The sequence below is a fragment of the Lepidochelys kempii genome, chromosome 5 (genome assembly GCF_965140285.1).
Source record: "Lepidochelys kempii isolate rLepKem1 chromosome 5, rLepKem1.hap1, whole genome shotgun sequence".
Taxonomy (NCBI): domain Eukaryota; kingdom Metazoa; phylum Chordata; order Testudines; family Cheloniidae; genus Lepidochelys; species Lepidochelys kempii.
The window spans coordinates 15,442,006-15,468,453 of NC_136384.1; the positions used below are offsets into that span (position 1 = coordinate 15,442,006).

Below are 26,448 nucleotides of genomic sequence, written 5' to 3' on the forward strand. Positions count from 1 at the left end.
TTATTGCCATATCAATTAAGTGCAACAAAATATTTCTGAAGAATTATCTATTTTAGGTATGAAACTTATTCTAAGCAGTACATTTCAGAAAATATAGAACTGACAGATATAGGTAGGGCAGCAGAGTGGTGTATGTAGGAGAGAACAGAGAAGTAGACCATATATACTGCACATCCATACTGGCGTCATTTAATTGCTTGAAACAGAAACCCAGTCAGCAGTGATAATTATTTGCCTAGAAATTAAGAGCAACAACTCAAGGGTAAGTTTTCTGATGAACAGATAATAGGAGTCAAGAGCAAGGTGAGATGATAACTTTATGATGAAAAACTGGACTTTATATTTCAGGAAAATTCAATTATGCTTTTTCCCAGGGCAATGTAACATAAGTCTCGCCATGGTTTTGATACACAGCAAGTTGAAAGAACAGTGTGGGAACGGGAAAACTCACAATCACTGGCTCAGTCAACAGTTTTTGTTTTTCTCCAGGCTGGATAAGTGCTGGCAACAGTGGGTGATCTTATGAAAAAAAAAATTTTTTTTTTACAGGATGGGGGCAGGTTGCTGCTGAGCAACTCAAAGCCATGCCCTAAGCAACTACAATTTAAACTTTGATGTTTACCTATAATGCAGAAAATAATTGCTATTGTAATAAAGGTTTGGAAATATAACTGGAAAGACTTTATCCCGTTCTGTAGGAGAGAAAGGGAGATTTACTTTTTGTTAAGAGCAAAGAAGAGATTCTCTAAGTTCTGATGTCTGGGTTAACATACACCGACGTGCTCATGTGGAACAGACTCTGTACACACTATCCCAGATTTGCATCAATCAAAGAGATGCAGTAAAACAGGGTGTCTTTGAAATAGAGTCATAGACTTCAATAGCAGTCTACAGCTCTCTAAGTTTCGGCTCAAGTCTAAATATGAACAGCAGCAATTCTGGAAAATCTCCACTACATTCCAGTAACATATCTGAAGGATAATAAAAATCTTATTTGCCTCAACTCTGTTTTAAAAGTAGCATTACCAGTAGTCGGTTAATCACATACAACTCCCAAAGGTTCAGAGGAGAAGAATATGGCAGTATTACATCTCGAGGTAAAATAAGTCTATTCTCTTTATGCATGTTTTAAAAGATCTTGGACCTGAATCTCCACTTTGTTCCATTGGTTTTATACCTGAAGTTTCACAGCATAAAACCAGTGTAAGAAAGTGAGAATCAGGATTTCAAAAGATGATTGGGCCTTTCTTCTTTTCTTTCTCTCTCTTTTTTTTTTAGATTTAGAAAACTGTATTTGTGCTTTTATGAAGTTTCAAGCAACCTAAGAATGAATAAGACAATGAATCGTTATTTATAATTATGTGCAAAAAAATGAAGTGGAGGAAAAATTTAAGATAAAACACTCAAAAGCCAGGAAATGAGAAATTAAAGGTTGAAATCGCAATCTTAACTCTGGCCCAATGGGTATATACATCCCAATGCAGTCTAATTACATAATACTTATCAAATACGATGCTTCATTTTTCCCATAATTAAAAAGAGGGCAATAATATTTACTTAACTTATGGGGGTGATGTGAAGAACTATTTATAGTATTTGTAGCACTTTGAAAAGGTAAAGCACTATTTTAAAATTCAGTCTGGGATTTTAAATGAGCCTAAAGAAATTAGGCAGAGAGTCCTGTGGCATCCTATAGACTAACAGATGTATTGGAGCATAAGCTTTTGTGGGTGAATACCGACTTCGTAGGATGCACCTAAAGAAATTAGGTATCCATCGCCCATGGAATTTCAATGGGATCTGAGTTCACTTAGGCTGCTTTGAAAATTCCAGCTTGGGATTCTAGTTATTCTTATGAATGCAGAACATCACATTTATGTGCTTGCAGTCATTCTGGGACATTTATAATTATTATCCAGTTCCAAAAGAATTGTTTAAAATCATTACTTTGTCCCCATTTCAGGGTTGCTCAGTAGTTGCTGTATTTGCACTAATTCATTTTGCAGAAGAATTCATATTTACAAGAACTGAGCACACGAAATGCACAACTTATTCTAATAACTCATTTAGAATATAAAACCATAAAGAAATGAGAAATGAGATAGAATTTAATGAGCAAACAAACAAAACTGAACCGTGTCCTTGCAATAATGTTTGGGGAAACTGTATCCTTAAGAAGGGCAGTAGGAATGAAGATTAGCTTCTCCTAAAAATGGTCCTCTCTGTAAATTCTTACATGAGTATATTGGTAGGGTTCTTTTCGGCGGTTTGTCAAAGGAAGACAAGGTCCACCATTTTTTTAAATGTCCCATTTTCTGTTTCTTCATATTGTCCCTTGGGTCAAGTGACTTAATCCTCTGTTGGATGAGCCACTTTCCAATAAATTACTTGGCTTTCCACGTGAGGCAGCAGGGCTTGTATGTAACTGACAAGAGTACCTGGCTTTGGTGGGATGTTTTGTCTTCCTGTATTTCTGCCTATCTTCTCCATTTTCCTCTTCCTTCCTCTTTCTTCTCCCACTCCTTCATTCTTTCAATCTTTTCCATTTTGCCTGATCCCTTAAGTACACTTCCCTTCCTCCGTCTGAAACCTTGGCCATAGTCCTCTAATACCTGCTTCCTTGGCCATTCACACTTCAAGCAAGTCAAGCATTTACACATTAACTATAGTTCACACGTAATGCTGCAAACCCTACTAACAACAGACGTTCATGTGAGAAGCACTACTAACAGCTCTCAATGGGACAGCGTGCAATGTTGTTCCAGGGGACAAGAATGTGCAGTGATGGACCATGTTTCCTGTAGCCTCAAATGAAACCTTTACATTTTTTTTAAACAGATTACTGCTTGGATTGAGATTTTATAAAGTTATGTGAAAACAACTATTTGACTACCAGTCAAAAGCAAACAAACCAGTGCATGTGCACTCACTGTGATGATAGTACTTAGATACTACAGTGATGGGTACCATTAAAAAAACCCTTAGAACCAATGAGTTTACAAGTATTCTTACTTTCATTTTATTTTTGAGGACATCCATCCAACTGACTGTGAACCTCAGAGTTTAAAAAATATTTTCACACACAAAATCCTCCACCCACATCACTCAAAAAACCTAGATATCAGGTTACTATCAAGGTGAATATATTTGCAGGCCTACCAACTGACAGAGTTTAAGGAATGGCGATAATTTTTTCTTTAAAAGAGGCCAGAAAAAATATAAAAGAACAGCTGAATAATTGCAGCAAAATATCTACATGTTGGGTTAAGTTTCTACCCCCTGCTCTCCCAAATTTTGATAAATTGATTGCTGCTGGAAGACATGAGACCAAAACTTCCTTCACAGAGAGGAGTGCACACTTTTCTTATGTCTCTTACTGTGCTGTTTGTACAGTGCATAGCCCTGCTGGGCCCTATTGGAAAAAGAACTATAATTTACCCAACCAATACATCTCTCTAGCCCTACAAATATTTATATCATGCCCACCATTCTTGTACCTGAGCACTGAAATCTTCAAATGGACAGACCAGCTTTAAGAGTGAGTGGTTAGTTCAGCTTCCATGTCCCAATGAATCTTTGGCATCTCTGCTTACGCAGCTAACAAGGCAATCAGATCCCTTGTATGGTTTAAATAGTGTAAATGCCCTAGAGACAGAGTTTTGCCAATTAGTGCCAGTTGTGGTGCTGGTGGTTTTTGTGATGTGGGCATATTTGGTTTCAGACCTAATATTTTCAGGTTGACCATCAAATGGTCATCAGATTGTAACTTCTGGTCACTTCCAACCTGGGCTGGAGTTGAACAAGCAACCCAGAGGAGAAAGGCTTTATATACTCTTTTATCCATGCCCTAAGCACCCAGTCTACTACAGAATATTTTCTGTCTCTATGTTACTAACTTTCATTTACTTGCAGCTCTTTTTTATTTTCTATTTCTTGCCACTTTTTCTAGAGAGAGGTCTCTCCATTGCACACAACTTCCAGCCAAATCACTGCCCATAATACAACTCGATAGTGAAGGAAACGCCAGAGAACTTGTTTTATTCTCCTTACACAACAGTATAACTTCTTTCCAATGCATACAGATATTGTTTAAAAATGCCAGTCATCCAACTAGAAGAGTTCAAAGGCCCTATTGGTTAGGGGCATTGGTTATGTCATAAAACAGGGATTAAAGGAAAGCTAAGAGTAATTAGAAATAAAAGGGCCAGGTCTTTTGTGCTATGAAATTTCACCAGTATCTCAGATAGAAAAGATAACAGAATATTTCAAATTTTAAAGAATTTATTTTAACAAAAGCTTGAAAAACCTAATATATATTCCTTTCAGTGTCTCTGTCACCTACTTCCCCTCCCCCCATCTTTGTATGTTTATAAAGAGAAATATTTAGACATCTGTAAAATAAGGAAACATACTTTGGGCTTTCTAAAGGTTATTTTCTTTGTTCCAAACTCTGCTTTATGACTGTTAACACTCCGTTTTACTAAACTGATGCAATATACAGATGCTACAAAAATAATCTCACTCTTTCCAGAAACGTTGGAAGAATTAGGAACTGCTCCTGTAAACACTTAGACTTATTTTGGAGAACTACTGAATACGGAATTTCTCACTCCCCATGGATCCTTGATAAAGCTCAACTCCACAAAGAATAATCAACCTTTTAGAAAATGTCCTGAGCAACCCATTCAGACAGAGGAATAGGTCACACCACAGACAATTAAAACATTCTCAACCAACAGCATATACTGTATTACTGGCTGTTGCATTCAGACTCTCCTACACTGATGCTTTCATCTATAGGTCTATTACTATAAATCCACTCTTGGATGGCAGCGGGGAAACTTTTCAAAGGCCAATCAACAAGTAAAAATGAGGAACAAGCTTGTTGGGGAATGTGAACATGAATACTTATATAGCATTTGTATCTAAGGAATTCAAAATTCTTTACTAACACAAATTAATCAAGTCAGAAGCTTATTAACATAGGTCAGCACCTTCATAGAATCATAGAATATTAGGGTTGGAAGAGACCTCAGGAGGTCATCAAGTCCAATGCCCTGCTCAAAGCAGGACCAACACCAACTAAATCATCCCAGCCAAGGCTTTGTCAAACTGGGCCTTAAAAACCTCTAAGGATGGAGATTCTACCACCTCCCTAGGTAATCCATTCCAGTGCTTCACCACCCTCCTAATGAAATAGTGATTCCGAATATCCAACCTAGACCTCTCGCACTGCAACTTGAGACCACTGCTTCTTGTTCTGTCATCTGCCATCGAGAACAGCCTAGCTCCATCCTCTTTGGAACCCCCCTTCACTTGCAAGCCAGCAGTAAATTGTGTTTACAAAGAGAAGGCCTATGAAGACTCTCTTCCCCCACAATGGTGGTATCTGCTATCAAGAGTTTAAAAAGAATCATCTTGGGTTTTTTAAACACTGGACTGCATCAGTGTTCTAAATCCATTTTTTTAAACCCAGGCAACTATAATATTGATGTGGAAAGCCGTGCACAAAAATGTACCTTTTAATGGGTTTTTTTGGGGGTCCAATATGAGAGCACTCTGTAGTTTCTAAAGCAATTATTCCACAATTCATTTAGCTAACTAATCACTTTCACCTTTAATTATGTTCACATGAATTGCTTCCCCAATATATTTCTTCTGAGTGTAAATAAAAATAAAAATCTTCTAAACCTTTTTTCTCCAGAATTATGACAATGAAATCTGAGGAACAATAACCACCACATTTCAACGGAAAATAACAAATACAAATTCAGTATTTAAGTCTCTTCAAATAATTGTAGAGTTGTTGCATCTTTATACTTCAATGTGTATTAATGTTATATATGTAGTCTGTGGAGAGAAATTTTTGAGATGCAAATCTAATTGCTATTGCTAATTGCTCTCGCCATTTCTTGAAGTTTATTTTCATGCTTCATATGTCCAAAGGATGCAGCTCTTTTGACCAGAAGATCATGAAACATTTCTACTACACAGAATATCCTTAAAGCAAATGTAGATGCTAAAATAACTCAATTTCTAGGTAACATAAGATATATCTAGTATATGAAACATAGATGATATGACACATTAGACTTTCATGAAATTCCTGGTGTTATACATCAAAAGCATTTTCTTGAACTTAAAATTGTCCAAAAATCCTTCAGCTACAAACTTGTTACTAAACAAAAAACAATGTGAAGAGCAATTGCAAAAAACAAACAAAAAATCCCCAAACAAAACATACTACAGTCTTCTGTACAAATAATCAGAAGTTTAAACAGTTTGAACCAAACCAGCATTTTGTCACATAATTTTAGGTTAATTTGTTCCTTTTGTTTAGGGGTAAATCATGCAGTCTTTACTTAGTAAAGACTCCAAATGGATTCAAGGGGAGGTGCTGAGTAAGAATTCAGAAGGAACTGCAGAATTTGGCACTTACTTAATAAAGGAGCTCATTCTGGCTCTTAAGTTAGACAGTTATTCAAGTCTGCCCAAAAATTGCTACCTTTTAATTATATAAAAATTGTGGGATTAGGTAGGAGTAATTTTCTCTCATGCTAAAACATAATTCATCTGGGGGAGAGGATGACTAATACTTAGAAAATATATTTATAGCCTGCAGCTCAGCACTCACAGTGGAAGGAAGAGCACCCTAAAAAGAATCTGATATTAAATGGCAATTCCATTTATAAGCCAACAGTGTAGGGTTGTCAAGAATCAGACAGCAACCAGAATAGTCAGAAGGGGATTAAACTTATAGCTAAAGAGAGGGTAAGAAGAGGGAAGATACAAGCACTCAGTACACAACCAAAATGCAGAGAACAACATTAATCAAGGAACCAAAGGACATGAAGAGAAGAAATACCTGAATTGCTTATACACCAAAATGAGAGGAGCCTGGGTAACAAACAAGAAGAATTGGAATTGCTCATTTATGAGCAGAAATTCTATCTAGTTGGTGTTATTGAAGCCTGCTAGTATAATTTGCATGATTGGAATGTTAAGATCAATGGTTATATGTTACCTACTTAGGAAGGATTGAGTGGGCAAAAGGGGAGGGGAAGTGGCACTCTATGTCAAAAATGAAATTACCTGTTTCAGAGTTACTGATAACTCACAAGAAAATGATCCTGAATGCTTCTGCATCAATGTCCTAACAGATAAAGCAGAAGTCGGGGTACTAGTTGGTGTCTGCTACAGATCACCAAATCACACGTGGAAACAGAATGAACAGCTCCTTATGCACCTATCTATACCTGCATGATAATGGACAACTTCAATTTGAGTGACATATGCTGGAGGTTTCATGCAGCCAGTACAATAACATCCTTCGAATTTCTAATTATAATAGATGACAATTTCCTAAGACAAGAAGTGTTGAAGGAGAATTCTATAATTAAACCTCGTCTTAACCGATAAAGAGGAACTTATAGACTTTAAGGCCAGAAGGGACAATCGCGATCCTCTAGTTTGACCTCCTGCACATCGCAGGTCACAGAACCTCACCCACCCACTCCTGTAATAGACTGGCTGAGTTACTGAAGTCCTCAAATCATGATTTAAAGACTTCAAGTTATAGAAAATCTACCATTTACTTCAAATCAGCAAATGACCTTTGTCCATGCTGCAGAGGAAGGCAAAACCCACCAGGGTCTCTACCAAATTGACCTGGGGAAAAATTATTTTCCTACCCCATAATACAACCATCAGTTAGACCCTGAGCATGTCAATGAGACCCACCAGCCAGACACCAGGGAAAGAATTCACAGTAGTACCTCAGAGTCCTCCCCATCTATTGTCCCATATCTGGCTGATGGAGATATTTGTTACTAGCAGTTGCAACAGGGCCACATGCCATTGTAGGCAATCTCATCATACCATCCCCTCCATAAATTTATCAAACTCAGTCCTGAAAACAGTTAGAATTTATGTCCCCTTGAAAAGCTGTTCCAGAATTTCACTCCTCTGATGGTTAGAAACCTTCATGTCATTTCAAGCCTTAACTTGTTGATGGCCAGTTTATATCCATTTGTTCTTGTGCCAACATTGGCCCTTAACTTAAATAACTCCTCTCCCTCCCTTGTGTTTATCTCGCTAATGTATTTATAGAGAGCAATCATATTCCCCCTCAGTCTTCATTTGGTTAGGCTAAACAAGCCAAGCTCCTTAAGTCTCCTCTTGTAAGGTAGGTTTTCCACTCTTCTGATCATCCTAGATGATCTGCTCTGCACCTGTTCCAGTTTGAATTCATCTTTCTAAAACATGGGAGACCAGAATTGCACAGTATTCCAGATGAGGTCTCACCAGTGCCTTGCATAATGGTACTAACACTTCCTTATCTCTAATGTAAATACCTTGCCTGATGCATCCTAGGACTGCATTACCCTTTTTTCATGGCCGCATCATATCAATGGCTCATAGTCATCCTGTGATCGCCCAATACACCCAAGTCTTTCCTCTCCTTTGTCACTTCCAATTTATATGTCCCCAGTTTACAGCAAAAATTCTTATGGTTAGTCTCTAAGTGTATAACCTTGCACTTTGCATTATTAAATTTCATCCCATTTCTATTATTCCAGTTTTAAAGGTCATCCAAATCTTGTATGATATTCTGATCCTCCTTGTTCGGATATAGATATTCAGGCCTGTCTGTAAAGGCCTATACTTTAAGAATTTAGGTGTATTCTTATCACTTGGCTAGTTATAGAGATATAAAAGAACCAAAATCACTGTCTGCTGGTGTAAGGGCCTTCTCTTACTGTGACAGTCTGAGGCCCTGTTTTTAGGCTAAGGCCTTTGGCTAAGCAACAGAGGCAGCCATAAGCTGGGAAGCGACCGGTCACATCCTCACATTCCAAACTAGTCACATTGAAAGAAGGTGCTATTGGGCTGTTAGGAATACAATCCTCTCCTGATAGTTAGTGCCTATTACCTCCAGAGAAAGGGAAGTGCCTAGAAGATGTAAAACAAAACTTAGTTTGATAGCATCCTGTCTGGCAAGAACTCACTTATCAATAGCTGGGATGTGAAATCCTCACTTCTGTATTGTTTTGTCATTATAGTTCCCACTTTGCTATTGTTTGTCTATATAATCTCTGGCTTCAGAGTAGCAGCTGTGTTAGTCTGTATTCGCAAAAAGAAAAGGAGGACTTGTAGCACCTTAGAGACTAACCAATTTATCTGAGCATAAGCTTTCGTGAGCTACAGCTCACTTCATCGGATGCATAAAGTGGAAAACACAGTGAGGAGATTTATATACACACAGATCATGCAAAAATGGATGTTAACCATACACATTGTAAGGAGAGTGATCACTTAAGATGAGCTATTACCAGCAGGAGAGTGGGATGGGGGGAGAGAAAACCTTTTGAAGTGATAATCAAGATGGGCCATTTCCAGCACATTTCCAGGAGTTAACAAGAACGTCTGAGGAACGGGGGTGGGGGTGGGGGCTGGGGAAGAGAATAAACAAGGGGAAATAGTTTTACTTTGTATAATGACTCAACCACTCCCAGTCTCTATTCAAGCCTAGGTTAATTGCATCCAATTTGCAAATTAATTCCAATTCATCAATCTCTCGTTGGAGTCTGTTTTTGAAGTTTTTTTGTTGAAGAATAGTCACTTTTAGATCAGAAATCGAGTGACCAGAGAGATTGAAGTGTTCTCCGACTGGTTTATGAATGTTATAATTCTTGACATCTGATTTGTGTCATAGAATCATAGAATCATAGAATATCAGGGTTGGAAGGGACCCCAGAAGGTCATCTAGTCCAACCCCCTGCTCAAAGCAGGACCAATTCCCAGTTAAATCATCCCAGCCAGGGCTTTGTCAAGCCTGACCTTAAAAACCTCTAAGGAAGGAGATTCTACCACCTCCCTAGGTAACGCATTCCAGTGTTTCACCACCCTCTTAGTGAAAAAGTATTTCCTAATATCCAATCTAAACCTCCCCCACTGCAACGTGTCCATTTATTCTTTTACGTAGAGACTATCCAGTTTGCCCAATGTATATGGCAGAGGGGCATTGCTGGCACATGATGGCATATATCACATTGGTAGATGTGCAGGTGAATTCTTAGCCCAGCAGAAGAATCTGTCCCATCTCGGGGCCTCTCCTTCTGCCCCTCCACCCCCACGAACATGATACAGTTCTGTAGTGACCTAGAATCCTATTTTCGACATCTCTGACTCAAGAAATATTTCCAAAACACCTCTGAACAACATACTAATCCACAGAGACCTCCCTACCAACACTACAAAAAGAAGGATTCTAGGTGGGCTCCTCCTGAAGGTCGAAACAGCAGACTGGACTTCTACATAGAGTGCTTCCGCCGACGTGCATGAGCTGAAATTGTGGAAAAGCAGCATCACTTACCCCATAACCTCAGCCGTGCAGATTACAATGCCATCCACAGCCTCAGAAACAACTCTGACATCATAATCAAAAAGGCTGACAAAGGAGGTGCTGTTGTCATCATGAATAGGTTGGAATATGAACAAGAGGCTGCTTGGCAGCTCTCCAACACCACTTTCTACAAGCCATTACCCTCTGATCCCACTGAGGGTTACCAAAAGAAACTACAGCATTTGCTCAAGAAAATCCCTGAAAAAGCACAAGAACAAATCTGCACAGACACACCCCTGGAACCCCGACCTGGAGTATTCTATCTGCTACCCAAGATCCATAAACCTGGAAATCCTGGGCGCCCCATCATCTCAGGCATTGGCACCCTGACAGCAGGATTGTCTGGCCACGCAGACTCCCTCCTCAGGCCCTACGCTACCAGCACTCCTAGCTATCTTCGAGACACCACCGACTTCCTGAGGAAACTACAATCCATCGGTGATCTTCCTGAAAACACCATCCTGGCCACTATGGATGTAGAAGCCCTCTACACCAACATTCCACACAAAGATGGACTACAAGCTGTCAGGAACACTATCCCTGATAATGTCACGGCAAACCTGGTGGCTGAACTTTGTGACTTTGTCCTCACCCATAACTATTTCACATTTGGGGACAATATATACCTTCAAATCAGCGGCACTGCTATGAGTACCTGCATGGCATAATCATTTTATTTCATAATTACACTAGAAAACCATATTAAGTGCAGCCATAAAAAGGTCTAAAATTCAAAGACAAACATTTAGGAGTAAGTGAATACTCACATTTGGGGACAATATATACCTTCAAATCAGCGGCACTGCTATGAGTACCCGCATGGCATAATCATTTTATTTCATAATTACACTAGAAAACCATATTAAGTGCAGCCATAAAAAGGTCTAAAATTCAAAGACAAACATTTAGGAGTAAGTGAATACTAACAATGCCATTCATTCATTAATATGATGGAACTAAATACTATCATTTTGATTTTGGTAAATCAAACCCTGAAAAGCTTAAATTATGTCGGGACCTTGACAAGTAAAAATGGAAGAAGTTACATAGGAAAATAATTCTGGAAAGACGCCGACAGAGCTTCAATGGGAAGAACAGGGCTAAACAATAGATTTTAAATATGACTCGAGTAAACACTATGCCAGAAAGATTACTTTCTTTTTTATATTTGATGATGAGAAGCCTTTTCTCGTTCAGCAAAAAATGACTCAACTTCTACTGCTAGCATAACAAAGGATACAATTAAGGAACTCTAATGCAATACACAGTCACTATGTGTAATTACTGCTAGACAGTATGTCGACAGTCTATTGTCTAGACCAGTGGTGGGCAACCTGTGGCCTGTCAGAGTAATCCTCTAGCGGGCCATGAGGCAGTTTGTTTACATTGACCGTCCGCAGCTCCCAGTGGCTGCAGTTCGCCGTTCCCGGACAATGGGAGCTGCAGGAAGCAGCATGGGCTGCAGGGATGTACTGGCCACCGCGTCCTGCAGCTCCCATTGGCCGGGAACGGCGAACCTCAGCCACTGGGAGCTGCGGATGGTCAATGTAAACAAACTGTCTCATGGCCACCAGCGGATTATCCTGGCGGGCCGCAGGTTGCCCACCACTGGTCTAGACATTATTAATTGTATCATAGTAGCTGGATGGCTAACTGGTTTAGTTTCACCTCTAAAACACTACTAAAGTTACCAGACTGTAGCGCAGAAGACTGTCTTCTTAGTTCTATTTCTCATTAATCAATCTATTCATTTAATGATAGGCAGCTCACCTTCGTAAGAAATGCTTATTGCCCACTGTGATGCAGTTCTTCTTTAGATGCTGAGAATATCACAAGTAAAGTCTGTTTACCTTAATATAGCTCTAAAACCAAACTTTTGTTAGGTGCAGCTGTGCCTATGGGTTGTACCTATGTAAGCATACAAGACTTTACATGGTGCCAAAACGTTATGATCTCTTAGTTACAGTTTTTACATTGTCCAGATTGAGTGACTGAAATTCTTATATATTGGCAGTTTGGTAGACAGATTAACAACTCATTTGTCCAGGTCACAAAAACCACCACCTCAGCTGGTACTACTGTTGGCAATCTCAGCTAACAGATCAAGTGATTGTCTAAAGAGATCACAGCTGAGAGAACGTCACAGAAATTTATTCCTAAAGGACAAGGACAGGACAGGAGATATGGTGGCATGGTAGGGTGAAATAATTTATGTTACAGAGCATTAACTTTGCTTCAGCAGTTTAACAAAACTGAGATTAAATCACACATACTGAAGATAAAGCTTGTCTAGTTCTTATATGCAGTCATTTTTTATCAACAGCAACGTCATTAAATCCTGAATAAAACATGTAGCTTTCTATGTTGTTTCACCTTGTTTAAAAGATAGCTAATAATATTTCTGTTCAGAGACCTTCCTTCAGCTAGACTTTACAGATCCCAAGACATACAAGACAAATATGTAGATTTGACTTCTAACACACTGATTGTTTTAAGGAATTAAATGAAATAAGGGAACCATTTAACATCCACCCATATATGAGAGAGCAAGATTACAGATCCTTTGGTTCTCAGTTGGGGGAACTGAAATGAAGGTCTATTAATAAGTACTTTCAGCTTTGACTAATAATAATAACAAGATAGAATTTACAAAAAATTCTTTTTGTTGAAACCACTTTTGTAATACTGCTTTTTAATAACCCTCATAATGGCCGAATTAGAAGGACCCCAACTGAAGTCATTCATCCCACATAAAACAAACATTGCTTTTTCTTCTTAGCTTTGTTTTACAAGCTACATTATTTCCAGATGATGCTTGAGGGGCCTAAGGGTTTCAAGAATTAGATGCTTAAATAGACAGCTGCTTTCTATTTACCATATAAATCAAGGATAAATCAAAGAAGAATCTAAATAGTGGACTTCATTTACCGCCATTATAGAGCACAAGCTGAGAAAGAAAAAGAATAGAAAGAGAGAAACATCTCATCAAGCAATTACGAAGTTTTATTTAGATTATTAACAAAGGAGGAGGAAATGCAGCAACATTTGTAGAATCCTGGGCTTCCAAACAACATTAGCTTTGCACAGCAGGTAAGAAATAATTCACTAGACTGGGAATTGGCCAGGAAAAATTCAGCTCTGATCAGCAGTTCTTACAAATCCATCAGGCTTTGCTACTGGACTCAAATTGCATGGCTTACTTTGCTCATATTATTTAAACTTTCCTTATTGACTATAAAAGTAGATCAATTTCTAGGCCTTAACTAATGCAGAAAAGTAACATTCTGGACTGTGCTTTGGAGGATGGATTATGAGAGCATTTTTTGTATTTAAAAAGATGGGGTCATATGCCCCACATATGAAAAATGCGTTGCAAAGGAACTTTCTTGCACATTTCATATGATTTGGTCACATGACCTTCAACATATGGCACCAGAGTGCTCTAAAACACTAGGAATTTCTTGAGACCAACTTTAAAATGTGTCCAAGAAATAAATGTTTAGTAAAAGTATGTATTGACAACTGTGTAGTTACTCTATAGATCTTGTGGGATGAAAAAATAATATTTTGTACTTGTACAGCACCTTTCATCAGAGGGATTTCCAAATGCTATATGAATAAGCCAGAGGTTTAATTGCTAGAGGGTACTTCCGGCCACTGACAAGCTTTTAATTGCCTTTGAAATGACATTCAAGTGACATCCCCAAAGATGGGATCATTTAGAACTCCAGCACCTAACTGACAGGTTTCAGAGTAGCAGCTGTATTAGTCTGTATCTGCAAAAAGAAAAGGAGTACTTGTGGCACCTTAGAGACTAACAAATTTATTTGAGCATAAGCTTTCGTGAGCTACAGCTCACTTCATCGGAAGTGAGCTGTAGCTCACGAAAGCTTATGCTCAAATAAATTTGTTAGTCTCTAAGGTGCCACAAGCACTCCTTTTCTTTTTACTTATAAAGTTAGAGCACCAACCCATTCAGACTCTTGCAAAGTCTAAAGGACATCTGGTTGTTCATGCTTACCCAACTGAAAGAGCTTTTAGACTTATGTTATATTCTCTTTTAATAAAACACATGATATGGTTCTTTCCTTATGCTAATAAGTGACTTTTTGTTTTGTTTGTTTAACACCAAGTTTTGAGTTACAAATTAGTTGATATGTTAAAGGTTAGAGTGTTACTTCTCAAAAGCACAACAGACAAATCAGAGAGCATAAACTCACTGTTGTCGTAAGAAGTTACTCTGAAATATGGCATCACAGGTGGCAAGGATTGTTTACTCAATAACTTAGCCAGCCCTCTGCTTTTGAATAGCAAAATGGCATTGTTTGTGTATTGCATATAAACAACTCTGGCCAGGACATGCGAGCCAAGAGATGTTGCTAGTTAAATTAATCATTTTGAGCCCCCAAAATATAACCTGTTAGATAAAAAGTAATAGTTTCAATAGCTATTAGCTAGTGTGTTGAGACCACAGCCTATCGTGCTGACCAATATTGTTTTCTTGTACTCCCCTATTAGTCTGTCTGTATTCATCAGTTGTCTCTTGTCTTATACTTAGGGTCTGTAGGCAGGGACTATCTTTTTTTCTATTTGTACAGTGCCTACCCTTGGGTTCTGTTCCATGACTGGAGCTCCTAGGTTATATGATAATGCAAATAATAAATAATAATAATAAAAGATGTTCTAGAAGGTACATAGGCTTTTAAAAGCTTGAAATATGTGAAGATGGAGTTGTACAGTTTGTAATCCCTCAGAGTTTGGTTTCCTGAAACACTTACTAAAACTCAAGGTAAAATATGGTTATATTTCCATGGTCAAACTCATAGCAATTTATAAAAGAGGAAAAACATTTTTGCACAAGTTTTATAAAATAAAATGTAACAATGTAAATCAATATAAACCAGAGACATTTGAAAAGAATATATAAATAATACCATTGAAGACCTGGGAGGAACTTTCTTTGTTGTATAAATTAACAGTATAGTAAACAAGGAGTTTTCTGACAGTCATGCTATCAATTTACAAATTATTGTCCCATCTGAAGATATTGGCTTAGAACAGATGAGAAGCCATCCTTAGAAGTGCATGTGTGCATGCATGTTCAGAAAACACCAGTTTGGTCTACAACTTCATTCATATATTGGGCACTGCTGTTTCACAGACGAATTAGGGTTTGTTTCAATAGCAGATATGCATAATATTTTAGGCCTTTTAAAATATTGGTAGATGCCGAAGAGGTTTGTTTTTTTAAAGTATGCTTTTAACTATCTCTCTCAAATACATCTGATTGCAACTCTCTTGAAAACTGCAAGCTGACAGGCTATGGAAGGTTTCTCAGCTTTGAATAGCTGTGGTTTTGTTTTGCCATTTTTAAGTATATTTTTCATTTTCTTACTCAGTTTCAGACATGATGTCATTTTGAGAGGTTCCTATATTTTGGTGTTGGTGGTTGCCTCATTGTCACACACTTTGATAAACTTTTGCAGATTTAGGGATGTTGCTGTTTCTATTTTGAGAAGTTCACTAAAACATTAAGCTCAATACTCACGTAATCAGGAAGTGGAGAGTCATCTGAACTGAGGGAACCTCGCAAGGTTTGTGTGGCTTGCTCCAAAACTTTGTTGTGTTTTTTAGACAACAAAGAAAACAAACTGAAAAAGAACACAAAAATCGGAAAATGTTTACTATAATAAGAATCCACAAGCGACCCTCTACTTCCAGTAAGCTAGACTATTCAATTAGAAGAAACTCTCCATAATATTTCCTTGAATTGGGAGATTTAAAGAAAAATACAATGCACATCAATTGTATGGGTAATATATGCTTTACATCTTAGGTAAGCGAAAAAGAACTTTGAATTCCATACTATAAAATATGGAGAAAGAATGTTAAGTTTTCATGCTTAAATATTCAAAAGTTTGGGAATAACAAAGTTAAGATTGTATGTGCAACTTAAATTCTGCTCCTGTGTATTCATAACAATTAAGTCTTCAAGCTCACTATCTCAATGCAATATACTTATTTTCCACAACCTTGGATACATTGTACATTTCCCCCCACTTTTTATGTTTCAGTTTGTTAATGTTCTAGTACATTAAAAAAAACCAAGTTAATAAAGATATGTATTTTACAAATTTAGTCAGCAATCCCATACTATACGTTTTCTTTTCAAGGAGCAGCAGAGACTTCAGGTGCAATTCAGAGGATGAGGAACTGAATTACAAAGGTAATTCCTCTGTGAATTTAGAGGGGCTTTGTATGTCTGCATTGTTTTTTATTATTTTTAACTTCTTATACTTTGGGTGGAAATTTCAAAATCATCTAAGTGACTTACATCCTTATAAAAAGTCTCACTAAAGACATTCCCTTATGCTCAGAAATCACTTTGGATCGTTTAAAAGTCCTGTGCTTAATCTTTACTAATTGGGGTAAGCACTGTGTATTCCCCAAATAAATTATTTTACATGCACCACCTGGCATACATAGTACTATGAGATGCTAAACAGATGTACTAAGTCTGAAGAAAAATGTAAATTATGCAGTCCGTAACTGTACAGATTCATAGACAAGCCCAGAAAGGAACACTGTGATCATCTAATCTGACTTGCATAACAAAGGCCATAAAATTTCCCTGAATTAATTCCTATTTGCATTTGAGCCTAACTTTTAGAAAAACATCCAATCCTGATTTAAAAAGTGCTAGTGATGGAGAATCCACTATAATCCATTCCAAATTACCAATGGTTAGTTACAGTTAAAAAAGGGGCACCTTATTTCCAGTCTGAATTTGTATGAGCTCCTCGGCAGTGAATTTACTGGTTCAGGTTAACTACACAGATGAAAGTACTATTTTAGAAGTTTTGTATTTTAAAGGGACTGCTCTTTAGTGCCACTGGTGTTCCTTTGTTGAGTGTCTTCACTGTACCCTTCACTATTTTGTACATCACCTAATCTTTCTCTTCAGGCTAAAGAACTTCAAGAATCTGGCTTCATATGTAAATCATGCATAAACTGTTTTGTTGCCCTTCAAGACTTTGTTGGTCTCTGCTACTGTAAATCATTCTCTAGGTGAGGTGATCAAAGCTGAACACTGTACATAATAGAACATCAAAGTGACACAATGGCCAAGAATTATGGGGTTTTGTGCGTTTAGCCTGATCTATTACATTATCATAAAAATAATTCACAGGCAGTTGACTGCTTCTTACTTTCACTTCATGCATGTAGGTCCCTTCACCAGGATATCCATTTGTTTTAATTTTTCAGATTTTAAAACGTTACCCTACCACACCCCGCAAAAAATTAAATCAAAATTTATTTTCATTAAGGTTAATAGATGATTTACAAGTTGGGTGGTTTGATGGATAAAACACTGGCCTTTCAATCAATCAGTTTAAATCTATCCTTCAGCTCTCAATCACATTAAACTCACAGGTTCAGCTTCGTTTTCAGATGTATGGGTATGTTCCTGGACGTTGATGTTTAGGTAGAGCATGACTGTCATAAATATAAAGGGAAGGGTAAACCCCTTTGAAATCCCTCCTGGCCAGGGGAAAGCTCCTCTCACCTGTAAAGGGTTAAGAAGCTAAAGGTAACCTCGCTGGCACCTGACCAAAATGACCAATGAGGAGACAAGATACTTTCAAAAGCTGGGAGGAGGGAGAGAAACAAAGGGTCTGTGTGTCTGTCTATATGCTGGTCCTTGTCGGGGATAGACCAGGAATGGAGTCTTAGAACTTTTAGTAAGTAATCTAGCTAGGTATGTGTTAGATTATGATTTCTTTAAATGGCTGAGAAAAGAATTGTGCTGAATAGAATAACTATTTCTGTCTGTGTATCTTTTTTGTAACTTAAGGTTTTGCCTAGAGGGGTTCTCTATGTTTTTGAATCTAATTACCCTGTAAGATATCTACCATCCTGATTTTACAGGGGGGATTTCTTTATATCTATTTACTTCTATTTTTTTTAAAAGTCTTCTTGTAAGAAAACTGAATGCTTTTTCATTGTTCTCAGGTCCAAGGGTTTGGGTCTGTGGTCACCTATGCAAATTGGTGAGGCTTTTTATCCAACATTTCCCAGGAAAGGGGGGGTGCAAGTGTTGGGAGGATTGTTCATTGTTCTTAAAATCCAAGGGTCTGGGTCTGTAGTCACCTAGGCAAATTGGTGAGGCTTTTTACCAAACCTTGTCCAGGAAGTGGGGTGCAGGGTTTTGGGAAGTATTTTGGGGGGAAAGACGCGTCCAAACAGCTCTTCCCCAGTAACCAGTATTAGTTTGGTGGTGGTAGCGGCCAGTCCAAGGACAACGGGTGGAATATTTTGTACCTTGGGGAAGTTTTGACCTAAGCTGGTAAAGAGAAGCTTAGGAGGTTTTTCATGCAGGTCCCCACGTCTGTACCCTAGAGTTCAGAGTGGGGGAGGAACCTTGACAATGACTATAAATCTTAATATTTTAAACAAATTTAATAGGGAATGTAATCGTTATGCTGTATATTTATTGTAAACACAAAGACATCACAATACTGTACTGCCTTGTCTAATGTTAACACAGAGATGGTGCTTTAAAGACACAGAAAGACAGGTCCCTGCCTGAGCATCGTACAATCTAAGGGAGGCAAGGCATAGGGAGACAGGATGTAGTCAAGGAAGTGGAAAAGCAAGGAATAGTGTTGCACAACAGAAAGTCAAGAAATTGTCTGTTTAACATATGCACCACAGTGTTTGATGGAGAGATATGAAGGAGGAACGCAGCTTGAATGATGTAGATGAGAGAGGTCATTCCAGACATATAGGGCAGTCATGTAAGGAAGTATGGCAGTGAATGTAGGAGTACGTAAACTGAAGGTGAAGGCAGAGGGAAGGCCCTGATGTCAGTAGCAGTAGGAAATAAAAGACTAGGATAAGTGCTCAGCACTTTCTGACAATCAGAACCCCTGTAAGGTGCCTCGAGTTGAGTATCCAAAAAATGGAGACCTCCAAAATTGCTAGTCACTTTTGAAAATCTTGGCCTAGAAGAATGCAGGAGCAGAGCTGTGTACAGCCTTGAAGTGTTCAGCCTTTGGGGTTGACAAATGTTATATTGCCCTACTCATACCATACATTTACTAACTCACAAATCATACAATTTATTACTTTCTGGATCCCTGCTTTATGAAGCTCCCCAACCTCTTTATTGTAATTTCTAACTTTTCTTTTTCTCCCAGGCAGTTAGCTTACTACTTTTACCCTCAAATCCATTCACCACCTCTATTTTTGATCTCCCCATATTTTATATTTTACACACAGAGACAAAGGACAGACACTTTTGCTTCTCTTTGATGGCTATAACCATTCTGAAAGTGTGATGTGCCACCAGAACAAGGTAAGAGAGAAACTCAAAAGACACTTGAAAATCAACCATGTTTTAGTTCTGGATATGGCTCACAGACAGCACTGGTCTCATTTGTCAATTATAGCCTGTTTGAGGTAATCCATGTCCATGCAGATTCTTTGAGATCTCTCAGTTGCCTTTGATACCACTGACGACAAGGCTGCAGTTCTTGGCAAGGATAGAATAAACCATGCTTGAGTGGCTCCATTCCTTTATCTCGGAGAGAATCTACATGGTAGCACTGCTCTAAGAATCCCTCTTTTGGAGGGTACCATAGGGCTCTTCCTGTTCAACATGCTTGTGAGACAATCAGAATATACAGTGACACAGTCTGAGGCTGCAGTGCTTTCAGTTTGCAGATAGATCAATAATTATGTGATATCGTAACTGCTGAAATAGTCTCAGTTGCTTAAACTACTAACTCCTGGATTTAAAAGGGAGGGGAACTGGAGATAAGGCACTCAGATAGTATGGTAATAGGCACAATGTAAGCTAGATTGATTTCAGAGAGCATTTCCAGAGAATCCACCTCAGTTCTGGAACCTGCTTCCTCACACTGGTTCATCAGAACCTGAATTTGTTAAGCTCATATATTTCCCTGCCACCCCTGCATGTTTTTCTGGAATTGTGGACTGAGTGAGTTTTATCTGGATGGTTGGAGAGTTTGGATTGGTTTGTGTCCTAATTTGAATGTTTTATTATATAATTCTTCTACATGCACCCAGAGCTCTGGATGGTCATAATTGTAAAAAACTTTTTTTTCTTGGTGCAGTCAATTATATCCTAGAGGTGACATGATTTACCATAAGTAGAAGAGCTCTGCTGTTGTACATTCTTTTATCATCTCCTGCTGGCTTATTTTCAGAGCATTCATAAGGATTTAGAGCTGGTATAAGATTTCACAAAAATCACTAATATTAATTAGTCATTTATTAGAGAATATAAAAGTGACAACACAAAACAGGGTAAATCTAAGCTAGTGACACCCACTAACAATGAAGTGGTGGTGTTAGCATTGGGGAATGCTTGGTAGTCTCTCTTGATGGGCACCAGGGTGCAGCAGCAGAGCCTACTCTGTTCATATGTTACATTTATATAAACAAATATATACATTTATATAGCCAGTTTCATAAAATAGTATGCAAGAGGCAGAATATTTCCTGGGTTAATATACTATAGATACAGAATCTTTTGGGGACCTGAGAGACAGTTTTAGTGCTTTGAAGAGCAGAGAGAACTCAAAACTTTTCTCTCTGCAAAAGTGTTGATCAGAATTTGAGCAAGTCTTCTTTGTTCTTTATTTGCTTAAAATACAGTCAGTATCTTTTACAGCATGTAGAGTAAGTTGCTCACACTAACAATATCCTGTTTCTTTATTGTTATCCAAGAACCTCTGCAAAAGACAAGAGATTTTTGCAATATTCTTCTGAGGGAGTCAAGAGGAAATAATTAGTTTTTCAAACCCACACCTTACCTTTTCTCTTAAGAGCCAATTCAATGTCCTATCCGTTCCCAACATCTCTTCAGTCTGTGTCATCTTAGGAATAGTATTAATAGCTTGATTTCTATAACACTTTATATTCAAATTCCTTATCAGTCATTATCTAATAAATCCTCACAACTACCTTTATGATAGCTGTATATTGTCCTCCCTATGTTACAGATGGAGAAACTGAAGCAGAATAATGAAGTAACAAGCTCAAGACCAGAGGGAATCAGGATCAGAGCTGGTGTTAGAAATACAGCTTCCTGAGTCCTAGCCCCAGGATGAAACTATCACTGAACCACACCTCTCTCAATTAGTCTGATATACAAATAGTGTTAGATAAGATTAAGAAATACTAATCCTTTGTGATAGGTATAGGTGGTGATCAATACCTACAGCATTCAGGATAATTCAATAGATCTGAAGACAGTGAAAATCTGTATCCCAGAGAAAAGTGGATCCATCTCCAGTCTTTTATCAAGATATCTACCTGGTTAGGCCTCATATCAGCCTCCCACCAATCGGCAACTGTTATAACTGGAAACACTTGGATAAGACTACTGAAAGTGAATAAGAACACAAAAATAAGATCATCCAGGATAATGGCATACACAGCAGCACAGTTCCTTTTCCCTTCCCAAATCCAGTTGCTGTTTTACACAGTAAATTGCTCATTTGCAGACAGATTTTCAGCTTGTCTAAAGCTTGGCTTTGAAAACTGGTTGTTTACCTGCAACGGGGAATGCAGTGTTACTTCTGCAGTCATTAGTACTGCTAATTCAGTAGTGTCATCAAAACCATCTAGTGCTGTGCAGACAGCACCTTTGGTTAAAACTGATCTAGAGGTGTCTAGTGCAGTGAGTTCAAGGGCAGATTAAACAAAGTGTCTCAGTCTATTTTGAAAGGTACAGTTCATTTCAAGAAGAGGAAGAATGCAGCTCTGGAAAGAAGAGGGACTTCACCATAAGTAGCTTTTTGGGGAAAACCCTATGAGCTGCTTTGGCTGCAAAGGGAATTTAAATACAAAACACAGAATAAGGCAGCAGGATTTTGAGTAATGCATTTCTTCAGCATGTGAGAATGGAAACATACACAATATTAATCCTCCTGCACAGAACTGGAAAACATATAGCAAAATGAATCCCCCCCCCTCCCCGACCCCCCAGGAAAATAGAGGAGGATGAGTGAGGAGAGGGGAAGGAACAGCAGAATTAGAGAGAGAGAAAAAAGGTTGCCTCATTCCCTCTTCTTGTCTGATTTTCCCTTTTCTTCCTATAATTTAAAAGGTCAGATAATTTAATTAGAAGATTAGCTGCTGAAACCTCCCCTATCAATTTCTACTTCTGGAGGGTGTGTGATAAGGTGAACTAACTATTAATTTCACAGAATTCCTGGGATGCGATGAAATTAGGCAAAGGAAAATATAGGCTGAATATCAGGAATAACTGCTGAACACTTACATCTCAAGGAGTGTGGAACAGTGCAATGGCGAAGTCTGGGGAAGCCTCATCACTCAAGACACTTAATGAATTAGAATAATAATTTGCACTTTGTGTAGCACCCTCTCTCCGAGCATCTGAGAGCAACTGGTAAAATATTAATTCAGCCTCAGAGCACCACCTAAAGGCAGTATTGTTATTCCCATTTACCCGTGGCAGAGTCATAAAAATGTCTCCTAATTCCCATTCATATGCCTTAATCACACTTCTACTTCTGCCTATTTAAGACTAGACTGGACACAACAATGGAAAAATATATAGTAGGAAAAAATCCTTCACGGTCAGGGTGGATAGACTAAATAAGATGACGATAGTGTGGGGTTTTCCAACATTACTTTCTGTGATGATATGTAACTTATATATTAACAATGTACTCAAGTTCAGAACAGTTAAAGCTCAAATACACAGGGACCTCCTTACCACATCCTTTCATAAGAATGCTTATGAATCAATGGACCTCTAAAATCACACTAGAGAACAGGAAGACCAACTTCTTAAGCACATATCTATAATGTGTAGGGGAAAAAACCCCCTGAGTTATCATGGGAGACCTCAAAGTTTCATGCTGCCAGTACTAAAGTGTCCTTAGGCAATTGTCATAAATAATTGTTAGGAATTCTAACTCGGAAGGTGTTGAATCTAACATTAGGGAACTGTATATTAGACCTGATCTTGACAGATCAATTCCTCTTTATAGCAGAACTAAAAATTAGTGGTTGAATAGCTGCAAGTGACCATGAGTTGATTATTTTGTTTATGTATAACAAATGTAAAGTCCAAAGCAGTAAAATATATATATGGTGCTTTTAAAGGATCAAAGAATTAAAACAATTATGAACCAAATCAGCTGGGATAAAGAATTTTAAAAGACAACTGTCAATGATAATTGGAAACTGTTTAAAATAATTTTACTAGACACCCAATACCACAATTAAGAAAGAAGAGAAGCCGGGTTAAAAAAACAACAACAAGCTGTCTTCGAAGGGATGTGAAAGTAGCTATTTTTAAAAATATATATAACAAATAGAAAAAAAGGGGAAGTTGGTAGTAATGAATATAAATTAGAAGGTAGGAATTACAGAATATTGATAAAGGAAGCAAAAGAACACAAGCAGAAATCAATGGCTAACAGAGCTAAAGAAAATAATGAGTTTTTAAAGTATATAAAGAACAAACAAGTTCTAAAAATGATATTGGTCCCACACTAGAAATGGTAGATGAATAATAATGCAAAAAAGGCAGAAGCGGTCAATAAATATTTCAGTTCTGTATTTGGTAAAAAAATATATGATGTATTTATATCTTATGATGAAATACTTTCCATTACAACAGTAACTAGTGAGGATGTTAAAAAGCAGCTACTAAAATTAGACACTTAATATAATATACATTTTTGATATAATATAGCTAAGACTTCTGTAAGGCATTTGGCTTGGTTCCACACGACATTTTGATTAAGAAATTAGAACCACAGAAACTCAGCATGCTATACACTAAATGGATTAAATACTGGCTAACAGATAGGCCTCAAAATGTAATTGTAAATGGAGAATAATGATCAAGTAGGTATGTTTCTATTGGTCAATCACAGGGATCAATTCTTGGCATTATACTACTTAATATTTTTATTAATGACCTGGAAAAACCCCAAAATCATTACTGATAAAATTTACCATGGAACAAAGATTGGAAGAGTGGCAAATAATGACAAGCATAGGTCACTGATATAGAACAATCTTGATCGCTTTGTAAGAGAGATACAAGCAAACAATAACCATTTCAATATGGCTAAATTTAAATGTATACATCTAGGAACAAAGAATGAAGACATATATTCATAAGGTGGAGAACTCTATTCTGGAAAACAGCGACTTGGGATGGGGGATCATGGTGAATAATCAGCTGAACATGGAGCTCCTTGTACAATGGTGTGGGTGAAAGGACATATGTGATCCTCAGATGTTTAAACAGGAATATTGAATAAGCACAGAGAGGTTATATTGCCTCTGTATTTGGCACTGGCACAACCACTACTAAAATACTGTGTCCAGTTCTAGTATCATACTTCAAGGAGGATGCTGAAAAACTGGAGAGGGTTCAAAGAAGGGCCACAAGAGTGATTAATGGATTGGAACATGTGCATTATGGTGATGGACCTCAAGGAGTTCAGTCTATTTAGCTTATCCAAGAGAAAGTTAAGGGATGACTTGATCGCAGTCTATAAGTATCTACATGAGGAACAGAAATTTGATAACGGGGGGTTCTTCAATCTATCAGATAAACACATACTAACATTCAACAGCTGGTAGTTGAAGGTAGACAAGTTCAGAGTGCAAATAAGGTGCTAATTTTTAACAGGGAGAGTAATTAACCATTGGAACAACTTACCAAGGGTTGTCGTGAATTCTCCATCACTGGAAATGTTTTAAATCAAGACTGGATGTTTTTCTAATAGATATGCCTAGATCAAACAGGAATTAATTCAGGGAAGTTCTATGGCCTCTGTTTTGTCAGAGGTCAGATTAGATGATGACAGTGGTCTCTTCTGGACTTAAAAAAAATCTATGAATTTAAGGAATGCCCTACAACAAATACTAAATGAAAAGAAAGAGAGAGGAAAGGCTGCAGTAAAATTTGCATATATTTCTATTTTGTGGTTTGCCATCAGACATAACCTAAAGAAAGAGGCAGACAAGACAAACAAATCTTTGTGGGAGATGGGTTTTCTGGCATAAAGAAAATCAATATAATTAAAATGGGTAAACTGGCAAAGGTCTCATCAGAACTACACTCTTGCATTAGCACCCTCACAGACCCACGCAACCATACAGAAAGGCAATATTAGCATTGGATCTGTATTGCTATTATCCATGTCCCTATTTGTAATTAAAGCTGCAATGATTAATCACTATATTTAATTACATAAATCATTTTTTTTTATTTGAAAATGTTTAACTGACTATTCAGGCAGGCAGTGACATTAGGCTTCAATCCTGCAGCTGCATGCATGTCAGCTGAAGGACTCCTGTGTGAATAAGACTGTAGGATTGGCGACATAATACTCTAAAGTTCCCTGCCTCCTCTGATGGTAAGAGGAGAAGTCAAAAACGACACTGAGGTTTGGAGCCTGGGTGATGAGGAAGATGGTTGTGTTAGCAACAACAGCAGAGAAGAGAGGAAGAAGAGAAGGTATGGTAGGGAAGAGGAGCAGCTCAGAGTTCCCCAAATTGAGTTTAAACAGGTGCTAGGATGTCCAGGAAGAAGTGAGAGGTTGAAAGAAAGGGGTAAGGTCAAAGGAAGAAAGGTAAACTGAGAGTTACTGGAACAGAAAAAATAAACAAAACTGTGAGAGAGAAGAAAAGGGAACCAAGGACAGAACCTCTCCCTCCCTCCCCCAATTTTCAAGGACGGTAGTTAATTTTAATTTATCAGATCAATCAAAAATAATTAGTAAAATCTCTGAGTATGGGAATACTCAAGAACTATAGCATTGTTTGTAATTGGTGTGTGGAGACCCAGAGGTCTCATGTAATTCCCCTTTCAGGAAGTACATGATGATAAACTGAGCAGCAGCTAAACACACAAAAAAAGCCATGCAGCTGTAAACACAGCCTAGTGGGACAGAAATTGGATGAACATGGTGTGATAGGGAATTTGGGGGACACTTTAGGATATTATGAATACCAATATT

At 37.8% G+C, this 26,448-nt stretch overlaps 1 protein-coding gene across 4 annotated transcripts in view; it reads right to left on the reverse strand.

Annotated features, from left to right (window-relative positions):
- Window positions 1–26,448, reverse strand: part of DYM (dymeclin) — a 389,895-nt gene that overhangs the window by 76,067 nt on the left and 287,380 nt on the right. For all 4 annotated transcript variants that reach the window (XM_073343514.2, XM_073343512.2, XM_073343513.2 and 1 more), the window contains one exon: window positions 15,954–16,056. In XM_073343514.2, the coding sequence (XP_073199615.1) occupies window positions 15,954–16,056 (103 nt within the window). The remainder of the gene's footprint in view (window positions 1–15,953; window positions 16,057–26,448) is intronic.